At 30.0% G+C, this 12918-nt stretch overlaps 1 protein-coding gene across 1 annotated transcript; it reads left to right on the forward strand.

Annotated features, from left to right (window-relative positions):
- The first annotated feature begins 1137 nt into the window (after positions 1–1137).
- LOC107866953 (cytokinin dehydrogenase 5) lies at positions 1138–10293 on the forward strand. The gene is made up of 5 exons (XM_016713013.2): positions 1138–2068; positions 3133–3260; positions 4022–4297; positions 5609–5871; positions 9733–10293. The coding sequence occupies exons 1-5, from the start codon at positions 1495–1497 to the stop codon at positions 10067–10069; spliced, it is 1578 nt and encodes a 525-aa protein (XP_016568499.1). The 5' UTR covers positions 1138–1494; the 3' UTR covers positions 10070–10293.
- Positions 10294–12918: the final 2625 nt, after the last annotated feature.

The following is a 12918-nucleotide window of genomic DNA, read 5'->3' on the forward strand; positions in this document are numbered from 1 at the left end:
ATTTTTAAAAGTCTATCTCAAATGAAATGTTGATTTATCATTCATAAAGTTTGAATTTGCATAAATTATTATTATTATTATTATTATTATTATTATTATTATTATTATTATTTAAAAAAAATTGAAACAAAATTAAATCTACTACCAAGAGTACTAATTTTTTCTAACTTAATTCATATACTATTAAATCTTTCTACAGCGATATCTTACTTGTAGTTGTTATATAGCGAGATGTGTTATAGAGAACATATGATATATATAAAATAATATACGATTTGATTCCAGAATGAACTTGGTCTATTCTTTAATGCTTCTTTGGGGTCTCGCTATCCCTGACCATGAGAAAAATATTATACTATAAGAGCGAGATAATTACAATACACATTTATATGCACTCGGCTAGTAGGCTTTTGTGTCTGAACCTCAAATTCAGACGAAGCAAAGAGGTTTTAAACTTCCATCAACACCAACACAAGAGCATCGATTCTCTGACGCTTCTTTCACGTTTTACTATTCCCGACCACAAGAAGAATGTATTACTATAAGAGCGAGGTCACAATACATATCTGTATGCAGTGGCGGATCTACCCTTTGCCGAGGGGTTTCATCCGAATCCCTTTGACGAAAAATTATGCTATATATACATGGTTAAAATTATATTTTATGTATATTAATTCATATGTTCACTTATGAACCCCTTAGTGAATATCCTGGCTCCTCCATTGTATGCATGCACTCGGCTAGTAGGCTTTTATCCAGACGAAGGAAAGAGTTTTAAACTTTCATCAACACCAATACACTACGAAAGAGCAACATGAAAAACGCCTTAATAAAATATTATTATACAAAATAACTATTATAGTGAAATATATTATACAAACATTACCATAACTAATTTTGAGTTAGCCAAAATTATTTTAAATTTCCAAAATGAAATAGAAATACAAAATAAAAATACAAAGGACCCGTCGACCGGTCCTTCCGCCCACGTGAACGTTTCCTTGTTTATGTCCCCACACAGATCCTCCGTATCCCCTTAATGGGCCCCACCCAATTACCCGGGCCCACCTTACTTCACTCGTGTCACCCCTCATCCTCGCACGTGACTATTCTCCTCCTCCTCCTCCTCTAGTAATCTTTGTCCTCCTATAAATACCCAACTTGTATACCACATCATTGACAAAATCTCAAAAACACTTACACAATTTTTGAACACATCTTCTTGTTATCTTCATGTATCTTTTGACGTTTATATTAATGATTTGTTAAAAAAAACAAGAGATTTTCTTGAGAATCTTTTGCATGTTTGTGATTTTGGTAAATCTTCAAAGTGCAATCGGTCTTACGTCCTTCTTCTGACTTCTTCTCCTGCCTCAAGATTCTGTTCCCTTTTCTATATAATCGTCACCGCCCACCGTCATCCATTTGAAATTTTGCATTGTCTTTGTATACGAACAAGTCCCCTTCCACCTTGCTACAATTTCTAGTTTCACTATGGCTACGAAATTATTGGTAACATTAGCTATATGTCGACTTATTGTAACCGTGGGATTCACTTTTAACCCCAATGACCTTTTACGGCTGGGGCTCGATGGGAAACTCAGCGCAGACCCAGCCGACTTAGAAGCCGCCTCAGTCGACTTTGGCGGCTTGTACAGAGCCGAGCCGGTGGCGGTTCTTTATCCAGCTACGTCCGAGGACGTAGCACGGCTAGTGAAGGCCGCGTACGACTCGGCTCGGGGATTCACCGTTTCAGCTAGAGGACACGGACATTCGATAAATGGTCAAGCCATGACAACAAATGGCGTTGTGGTTCAAATGAGTGGTGGCTTGAAAAAGAAAGTGTTGACTAAAGTTTCGGAGAAATTAATGTACGCTGATGCTTGGGGAGGTGAATTATGGATTGATGTGTTGACGTCCACATTAGAATATGGACTTGCACCAAAATCATGGACTGATTATTTGTATTTAACTCTGGGTGGTACGTTATCTAATGCTGGGATTAGTGGTCAAGCTTTCAATCATGGACCTCAAATTAGCAATGTCCATGAACTTGATGTTGTCACAGGTATATATGTTTCTGCAGAATTCTATATGTATTTATATTAGATTATGAAATTTTGTATACTTACTTTAAACACTGGCAGAGTCAGGATTTTCATTGAGGGGTTTAGAAGTAAACATACGGATTAGTCGAACAGGGTTAAACATCTACTATATATACATAAAAATATTTTTGATCGTATAAAAATAGTATAAAAATAATATAATTTTCAGTCGAAGGGGTTCAGATCCCCTTCACATGAAACCCCAGGTGGATCCGCCACTGACTTTAAATTGGTACTTATATTTTCAGTGTATAAGTTTAGAAAATCTGAATATTATTTTAATAGGAGTATCATTGCAAATTAAAAATAAAAGCAGTGTTTTCATTTCAATTTATTTTTCTTATTTTTATTTTTAGCCTGGTTAAGAAATGTTTCTTTCAATTAGAACTTTTCATTCAATATATTTAAGACTACAAGATTAAAAACATTTTAGTACGTGCAATATATTTTAAATTTAAAATTATAAAATTCAAAAGTCCTTTTTAAATTATATTTCAAGTTATTGAGACTGAGGGAGTAATTCATAGTACATTTTTATCCTCACACTCTATTTATTACTTAATTCCTAATAGCTTTTGTTATGAAAGAAAGTAGTTGCCAGATATGTGACATTAGAACAATAACATGGGATGTTATGTTAGGATGGTGTTTTGTCTTGTAATTAATATCTTTCGATGGGGTGTTTTAACTATACCTTTATTTGTTTGTGTTAATTATGAACTCCTTTTTTCCAAAATATGTTTAGATATATGGACTTGAAATTGTGGGAGTACCACATGGGGTGTTTTGTTTTTATGCTTAACTATTGATCTCTCTAATAATAATACATAGAATCTATTTATACTTTGGACAAGGTGTAATCATTGAAATTATCAAGTTGCCAATAATTATCATTCATAAAGAGCAAGGACAATATATATAGATTGTCATAATTGAAATAAAATTAGAAACAAATTAGTACTATGATTAGAGCCATTTTAATTATCATATTTGATGTGACACATGATGAGATGTTTGAATACAGGTAAGGGTGAGCTATTGACATGTTCAGAAAAAGAAAACTCTGAGTTGTTTCAAGCAGTTCTTGGTGGATTAGGACAATTTGGGATCATAACAAGGGCAAGAATTGCACTTGAACAAGCTCCTCAAAGGGTATGTATTTTACTTTCACCCATATGCTATTACTAAATCGATACTCCATGCGTTCCTATTTAAGTGTCATAATTTATTTGAATATGAGCTTAACAAATAAATATTGACTTACTAATATTGTGGTCCTATGTTAAAGAAAGAGTCTTTTGAATTTTGTGATTTTAAATTTGCCATGTAGGATGTTTAAGTTGTTAGCTTACTAAATATAAGAATTCTTTTTGAAATAGATCAAAATAGAAAGTAAGACGTTTAAATTGGAACAGATGGAGGAGCATATTCCCATGTTTTTGGTTTTAGTTTTTATTGTTTGGTTATATACATTGGCAACTTTTGTTTTTTCTTCCCCTACTCATCCATGGTGGGGCTTTACTTATTTTTCTTAGTATTAGTTTTTGGACAAGACATGAAAAGAGGTTGAATAATCCATGATATATAAGAATAAGGAAAATGGGTCCTTCATTTGTTCCAACTCTTGTTGACATCATCACTTCCCCTCCACAAAATGATGTTATCATAATTTTAATTCATTTATAATTTAACTTATATACATCGATAATAATATAATATTATAAAAAGCAAATCATACCGTGTGAATGAGATAATGGGAAGAGGATTCCCGTAGTCAATATAAAACTTGTCAGTGTAGTTAATTATATATCTATGACTATTTTTAGATGATATGGTACTTAGTTTAAGTACTACTATATTATTATTTTATATAGTGTGTAGAAATTAAACTCTATTATTTAATGTAAATGCAGGTGAGGTGGATTCGAATACTATATTCAAATTTTTCAACATTTACACAAGACCAAGAATATTTAATATCACTGCATGGAAAACCAGCTTCACAAAAATTTGACTATGTGGAAGGATTTGTTATAGTTGATGAAGGCCTAATAAATAATTGGAGGTCTTCTTTTTTCTCTCCAAGTAATCCTGTCAAATTTTCTGATCTTAAGGCTGAGGGAGGTGTATTATACTGCTTGGAAATCACCAAAAATTATCACCTTTCAAATGCTGATACGATTGATCAGGTATGCTCAAAACAATAATGTATCTAGTGTAATTTCAACTTCCGTAAAAAGTGAAGTTTGAGAAGAATATAATATATGCAGATCTTATCGTTGTTGTCAGTATAAGAAATTCTTATAACTAGGTCATATATTTATCTGTTGTAGCAGATAATTATAGATCCGACACAAGAAGGCGTAATTACGTGTAAATATCTTCTAAGTGATCTAATAGTATAAAATATTTATATAACTTAAACTCAATTAAAAATTATGCATGTTTTCGTTACAGATATTCTACTGTTGCTACATAATTATTATGTTTTCTTGATAGATTAATTAAGTAATTAAAGTGTCTTTAATTAGTTTTTTTGATTCCTTCACACATGATGCACACTATTATAGCTAATTTGAATATAAAGAGGAAATTAAAAAATGGATAAAGTTGGTAATCTATGGATGCTATAAACTTTAGCTTTAATTAGCTCTCTGATTAATGCATATTTTGTGCGAATAAAGCCTGTAAAGTATATATAATATTTTTGCTAATATATAGGTGGCGATGCTATACCTTAGAGCCCTATTTTTCTTCTTTATTTTACCTACTCAATCTTCTTAGATATTGACAAATATTTTAAAAAGCAATTATACATTATACACATTAACAATATAGAAAATTAATTCATCCAGGTATATTGTTTTTGACACAATTTAAATGCAAAGTTTTAGCTAAAAACCAATTACTAAAACTCAAGTTGCATCTATCTCTGCTTGATAGTATATTAGTTAAGCTAGTTTAGTAAAGCATAATTAAGAAATGTGATGAATTATTTAATTAATTTTCTGACACTAGAAAAATAAGAACATTCTACAAAGCTTCGCTGTCGTTATTCCTGTTTGGTCATATCCAAAACAATTTTTTTTTTTATTAAAAGATATTTAAAGTATTATTATTTTATTCTATGACAGTATTCGTCGTAAAAAGATGAAACAAACATGCACAAGAAAACATGGAAGATCTTCCATAATCTAAGAGATCCTAAGAGAGAACGCAAACTTTAATTATTTTTAAAAAAAATTAGAATATTATTATGATTAATTAATTATACCTAATCCATCCAGTGACCACCCACCAAAACTTATTCCCTAAGTCTAATAATTCTATTAATTTATGAATTTTTAATTCGAGTTTGCATGAAAAGATAAAGTTAGTAACAGTTCAGCAGTGACAACACTTTGTTGTACTTTGATTTTATTATTTTATTGTTGTCTTAACTTTGAATATGAAATTTAAAATTTTTTATTTATTAATATTTAAAATTTTTGAAAATGCAGGAGATAGTGATTTTATTGAAAAAATTAAATTATATACCAGCTTCAGAGTTCACTACTGACCTTCCATATGTTGATTTCTTGGACCGGGTTCACAAGGCCGAGTTAAAACTCCGGTCTAAGGGTTTATGGGAAGTGCCACATCCATGGCTAAATTTATTTGTACCAAAATCAAGAATTGCAGAGTTTGATAAAGGAGTATTTAAGGGCATTTTGGGAAACAAGACTAGTGGTCCTATACTCATCTACCCTATGAACAAGAATAAGTAAGTTCTCATCGCTTGTGAATTTACTTTTATACGCTTAAAACGAATTTCAAACTTTTTAGTTTATAAGTGATTTCTAAATAGATTATTTACACAACAACAACAGTCCCAATGTATTCCCACAAAAAGATTATTTATACATATGACGTAGATTCTTAACACAAATACGATGCACGTTTGACCAAAGCTACTAAATTTTGTCACAATTAGCTGCAGTAGTGATATTTTTGGATAATTCTATGTGATTATTCATATGAAATACTTTAAGATAAAAAGAAAAAGTAAAATACCTCCCGCAAACATGTTAAAATATGTTGATAGTTTAAAATTTGAATATGGTATGTACACATACTAGTTTCATCTAATAAATACACCCTTCCTCTAATCCTGATATATATTGAAGTGTGTGATAATTTCGTTACACAAAAAAAAAAAACACTTTAGTGGATGTGCAAATATTATTAAAAAAAAAAAAAGAACAGTTATTTATTTGCTGTATCTGTATTATATATATGCCGACATGATATATTGTACCGTCATCTACCTCTGTCTGTTTCTTACGTTGATTGTCTGAAAGTGCATGCATGCAACAAAACATTATGTGTATGTGCTTTATGCTTTATGAAGTTATATTATATACTCTCTCCTTTGTTAAAAAAAGAATGATCTATTTTTCTTTTTAATTCGTTTTAAAAAAAATAACTTTTTTTTTTTTATAATACTTTAATTTTAATTTTTCATGTGACATGTATAGGACCACAAGATTAAAAGATATTTTGATATATTTGACATAACTTTAATTTAAGATCACAAGATTCAAAAGTCTTCTATATTTTTTTTAATTTTATGTCAAGTCAAAATAGATAATTTTTTTTTAAACGGAGGGAGTACTATTTACTTTACTTTGTTGCGCCGTTGTTTCTCACGATGACACATACATACTTTTGTCATAACTAGTGCCCCACATGGCATGTAATAGTTGTGTGGGGCATCTATTTTTTTGACAAGTGAATTTTTGGTTCCACCTGGATAATTTTCTTTTATCTTTCCCTCCTCTTTATATTTTTTGACCTTTTCAATGTGATTAATTTTTTATTTTATTTTTTGACAATGTTTTTGTTTTGTCTTTTCGTTTGGGTTATTTACTGTTTTCTTTTGATTTTTTTCTTTACATTTTATTTTTTTATTCTTTTCGTTCTCTTGATGCTAAGTAATTTGAAAAAACATTTTCCTCCTAATTCTTATTTGTAGATCTTTGTAATCAAATCAAATTTAAAATTATATTTTATATTTTAATTTACTTTTTTTATTATATTTTAAGTCTATTTTTTTTAAAATGTCTCTTTCATTTTCAAAAATATTTTAATTTCAATTTTTCACATAACATATTTTCACGAAAATTAAAGAATCTTTTAAAAATATTCCACATATTTCAATTTAAGATCAATTAAAAGATATTTTAATTTATTTTTTTGTGTCTATTATTGACGTGTCAATTCTAAAGTTGTAAGAAAAAAATATTTAAAAAATTAGAATTAGTATTTAAGTTTATTTAGTATCCAACCTATCCAAATTCAATCTAATTCTTGGCCCTACCTGCTTTAAATGATTTTGCTATACAAGAGATGCCCTTAATGATAAAACCATATAGGATGATTTTTTATTTCTAAATATTAGAGACCCCTTTAATAATATTGAACCACAACAAATAATATCATATAAACTCACGAAGAATAGATTTATCACTTATGAAATTCAATTTTAAATTTTTAGTAACCAAATTTTCCTGCACCTACTTAAAAAAGACTAAATAAAAATTAAAAATTAATATTATGGTGAGTGATCAAAGAACTTAATTCGTTTATAAGTATGTGGAAATAAGAAATAAGAGAAAATAAAAAAGAAGTAAAAAGAAAACTTCAGTTTATTTAATATCGTAACATGAGAAAAAAATAATTTTAAAAAATGGGGCGAAAATAGAAAAATAAAGAAAATAGTAAATACAAATTAACCCCAAAAAAGGGAAAAGCAAAAAATTATTTGTCCCCCCAAAAAAATTATTTCACTTTATAAATTGAATTTATTTTCAATTTATGTGAGAGAATGAGATGAAAAAAATTTGCTTTCACTTTTCAAATATAATTTTAAATATTATTTGTAATGCTTATGGCCAAACACTATTATTTTTACTAAAGTGAAAGAATATTTTTTTAGAAAAATAAAAAATTTTCATGGTCACAACATCCTTAAAAGAAAAAAATGAAGGCTAGAAAAAAGAAGAATTCAAGGAAATGAAAGTGGAAGAAAGAGTATATGCTATAATGGGTCTCAAAAAAACACTTGTCACACATAAACTTGTGTTGGTAGGATCTCAACCATGATAAAATTTTCCATCACTAGTGTCATCGAGTACTAGTACTACTCACAATTCGGATTATGTTCATCAGACATCTCACCCAATCTTTCAATTTTATCGTAAATTACGAAAAACGTAAAGATCGAAAATATTTTCAACAGAACATTCATTCATATAGTATATAGTATGGTCCATTAGTTAATGGTCCCTCCCTTTCTATATAGCTCTGTGTCTACTTTTTGTGCAGAGTTTTTGCTGTAATTTTGTTTTGTCCTAGCTATCAAACAAATAGAAAAATAAAAATGTCTACTAAATAGGAATAAATCCAATATAGGAATAAAAACAAATTTAATAAAGTAAGGTTGGAGTACTTGAGAATATAGTTGAGGGGTTGGGCTATAGCTATAGTTATAGTTACATTTACAAGTTCATTGGAACTAACTAAAGTAGTTTCTAGTTCAAACTTCATTTTCTGTTTCAATTTATTTGGCGTAATTCGAATACAAACATCAAACTAATTAATTGTTAGCGTGGATATGAGCGTCGAATCTTTAATAATTTTAAAAATAAATATATATATTTAGAAATTACATAAAAAAATACTGTAAATTAAAATAATTAACAACTCAACAAATATTTACTAGAGAGTATTTGAAAATATTGTGGTGAAAGAACATATGCATTCATTAACTGTCTAATTAGTAACTCTAGTAACCAACACAAGCAAATTAAAACAAATAGAATATTTCTAAATAATGTATCAATAATTTGTTTGCTTTTTCTTTGTTCTGAGCCGGGGATCGATCAGAAACAACTTTGTTACCTCTCCGGAGGTAGTGGTATGGATTGCGTACATTTTACCTTCCTCAAACCTCACTGTGTGAAAATACACTGAATTTGTTATTGTTGTAATGTATCAATAATTTAGTAAATTATATTTTTTAAATTTCATAATTTATAAACTCAAAATTCTAACTTTTTTTCTATTAATAATTTCTATAAAATTCAATACCTTTACCTAACTCTTTGAGCTTCAAATTTTGACTCCGATGTGAACTAATTTATGCAAAAGTTATTTGGACACACTACCCTTAAAAGATCCCACCTCCAATGCTTTTGGGGTCAGTTGTCATTCCAATTCATTTCTTATGATAAAGTGGCATGTCCACCTCGACACGTGGCATGCATGCACAATTTCCAGCTACGATAATGGTAAGTTTTTTTTTTTATTCCCAAATAAATCCAACAATAAAATTAAGAAGGAAGAAAAATGGTCCAAATTAAAACATTCAAGATCTTCTTGTCAGGAAGATCTTCCCTAGGGTGACCAATTTATTTGGCTCAATGTAATAGGTACAACTTCCCAACTTTATTAAAAAAACAACTCATGAATCTTCGAAAATCTTCCTCTAGTACTATGTAGTCCAATGGACACGACAAATAGGTTCACATTTATTCATTTTATTACATTATTGCTTACGAAAAATTCTGCGTATGCATTTCAGATGGGACGAGAGGAGTTCAGTAGTGACGCCTGAGGAGGATGTGTTTTACTTGGTCGCATTTCTGAGGTCGGCGCTCAAAAATGGTGACGAGACACAAACATTGGAATATCTCAGCAATCAAAATTACGAAATATTGAAGTTTTGTGAGGATGAAAAGATTAATGCGAAACAATATTTGCCACATTATTCAAATCAAAGAGAATGGAGGGACCATTTTGGAGAAAAATATTGGACGAGATTTCAACAAAGGAAATTAGAGTATGATCCAAGACATATTTTAGCCACCGGCCAAAGGATTTTTATGCCTCCTTTTAATCCTAATACTGCTACTTGGTGACGTTTGATTAGCAATTAATTAATTGCTCTTATTTAGTAATTAGGATTAGTTGTGATCAAAATTAGTTACTACTTACTAGTGATCATAGATTGATAGATTTGATAGGATTATGTCTAAGTCACTAGTGTATTTTATGTACATATCAAGTGGCCGAAGAAAGAGCAAAATCAATTCACTTAATTATTTATTAGTAAAGAAGAAGTATGTTTTCCCTTGGGTTACAAGCTTAATATATTTTTTTATTTTTATTTTTCATTTAATGTTCCGTACTCGTTTTAAGGTTCAACTTATTTTGAACATAAACCGTTAGAGCTTCAATCAGAGATGTCTGATTAAAAATAGAAAATAGACTTACTATTTCATCACACTCTTTATTTCCTCACTGGATATTCAAAATCCACTTTGGGCCCAGATGGCTAATTTGGGCTATTCAAAATCCACTTCGGGCCCGGATGACTAATCTGGGTTTGGAGGGTAAAAAGCTCCCTATCAAAGTCGATTTTATTTTTCAAGCTCGCCCTCGATATCTTTGATCAAGAGTAGATGAATACTCTTAGGGGTCGTTTGGTTGGAAAATAAGTTATTCTAAAATTATTAATCCCGAGATTAGTTATTCCAGCCTCAAGGAGGAATAAGAAAAACACTACCATCTCGAAATAATTAATCCGGACATAAATTATCCCATGCATTTTGTCTTAATCAAATATGAAATAATTTTTTTTTTCTAAATTAACCCCAAAATTGATTACTTTGTCTCTCCTACCAAACGACCCCTAATTACTTTATCACAATTTTTAATGGTGCATGTTTAATTTATGTCCAGTGTGTAGTGTACATATTTTGGGACTTGTAATTTCTTTTTCATCTTGTACTATCTTTTTTCTTTTGTGAAAGTGTAGTACGGTTGAGGAGTGGTTGGTTCCAAATTTGTCATTTTGCAAGCATGCATGAGTTTTACTACTACATTATTATTTGGGAGGGGGGCTCATCCTTCATGAATATGACCTATCAATTAAGAGGTCCTCTTCAAGAATATTTCTGAGATGGTAAGAAAAGAAGATAATGACTTGCGTTTCTTTAGTCCTTGGCTCCTATAGTATATACCAATACTATTTCGAAATTGAAATTTTTTATATTGGGGTATGAATGTTATGGTATTTGATATGATATTTAGTAAGAGTTTTAAATTATTTTGGTATTTGATATGGTATTTGGTATTTATGCAATAAATATCGAAATACCGTATACCGCACCGAATTTATTTAATAATATATCAAACTCATGTATATTATATTTAAGATTATTAAATATATTTATATATCATCCATTAGCCAATTGAATATAAAAATAATTTTTATTTAGAAATAAATTTTTTGGAAAACTTATTATTTAGGAGTACTATGCTTAAATTTAGGTAATGTTGTTCAGAGTTTGCATCTTGGACTACTCAATCGTGATCGAAATGTTCTTTTTGTGAAATTGATTAACAAAGGTAGTTGTTGGTTCTATATGATTGAGACATTTGTAAAGTTTAAAGTTATAGTTTTTTTTTATATGAATATATGTAAGTCGAAATCAAATAAAGTATGGTTACCGAATTATCATACTGTAAAATACCGAAATTGAATTTAAAAATACTAAATCATACCGAACTAATTTGGTATGGTAATGGTATTGTTCTTTTAGATACCGAAAACCAAAGTTACCATCCCGAATTTTAAAATACCATACCTGTAACACCCCGTATTCAAGTACATATATTGGCGTATTCAAGTACGTGTATTGGTCTTATTTATATGGAATTAATTTTTTATTTTATTTATACCGGAATTTGCCCGTCGATGGTTCCATACGAAGGTTATTAAATAAGATTTCCAACGATATAAAGATTTCCAAAAACGGATAAGTTTCGGATATAATCGAGCATGTTCAAAACTATAAAACGGTGGCCGGGATATGGTGAACAGTAAATGTGCAGGAAAATTTCCTGCACACAAACTACTGAGGCCTGCCAGTTTTTTGGGTCAACTTTGAATGCTCATATCTCCCTTAATATAATGAACTGGGAGAGATGCCACCTATGAAAAGAAAGATCTTTGAGTCTTCTTTCCAATGCAATTGGTTTCATCCAAATCCGACATCTGAGTAATGAGTTATACTCGTTTTACTTCAGCCTCTCAAAACAGATTTTTAGGGTCAACTTCAAACGATCATAATTCCTTGTACAGGATGAACTGGGTGGCCTACTTTATATGAAATGAAAGACCTTTGAATTATCTTTCCAACGATACCAATTTCACCCAAATTCGATATCGGAGCAAAGAGTTATGGTCTATCTACATTAGCTTGTCAAAACAATCCACCATGGACAGATTCGAATTTACTTAAAATTTTAAGGGCAATATGGTCATTTTTCATCACCTCATGAACTAAAATTGGTCATTATATACATATACTTAGTCTCATATCTATTATTTATCATCCATTATTGAAGACTAAGAAACCCTAGCCAAATTTCAACTCTAATTATCTTGTGATTCAACCGTAGAAAATCCAAATTGATTCCGTAGTTGTGTTCACCGTCTCGAGGGCTTCGAGAAGCACCCCTTATTTGTGCCAACAGAACTTTGAAATCAAAAGGGTCATTTTATGGTAAGGATGTAAATTATGTTGGTGTTATTTATATGGATATGTATATATATATGCATGTGAGCATAAGAAGTGTGTTATTTGATTGTTGTTGAAAGATGATTGGAAATGTTGGATTATTCTTGTGCATGGTTGGATTATGTTGAATTGTGAAGGGATTTGGTGTGATGATGTGGTATTGAAATGATGATTATATATAT

This window comes from Capsicum annuum, chromosome 4 (assembly GCF_002878395.1).
Source record: "Capsicum annuum cultivar UCD-10X-F1 chromosome 4, UCD10Xv1.1, whole genome shotgun sequence".
NCBI lineage: Eukaryota > Viridiplantae > Streptophyta > Magnoliopsida > Solanales > Solanaceae > Capsicum > Capsicum annuum.

Coding starts and splice junctions, on each gene's coding strand:
- LOC107866953 (XM_016713013.2), top strand. CDS start 1,495: ATGGCTACGAAATTATTGGTAACATTAGCTATATGTCGACTTATTGTA. Junction 3,261..4,021: donor TTGAACAAGCTCCTCAAAGG/GTATGTATTTTA, acceptor ATGTAAATGCAG/GTGAGGTGGATTCGAATACT. Junction 5,872..9,732: donor TACCCTATGAACAAGAATAA/GTAAGTTCTCAT, acceptor TATGCATTTCAG/ATGGGACGAGAGGAGTTCAG.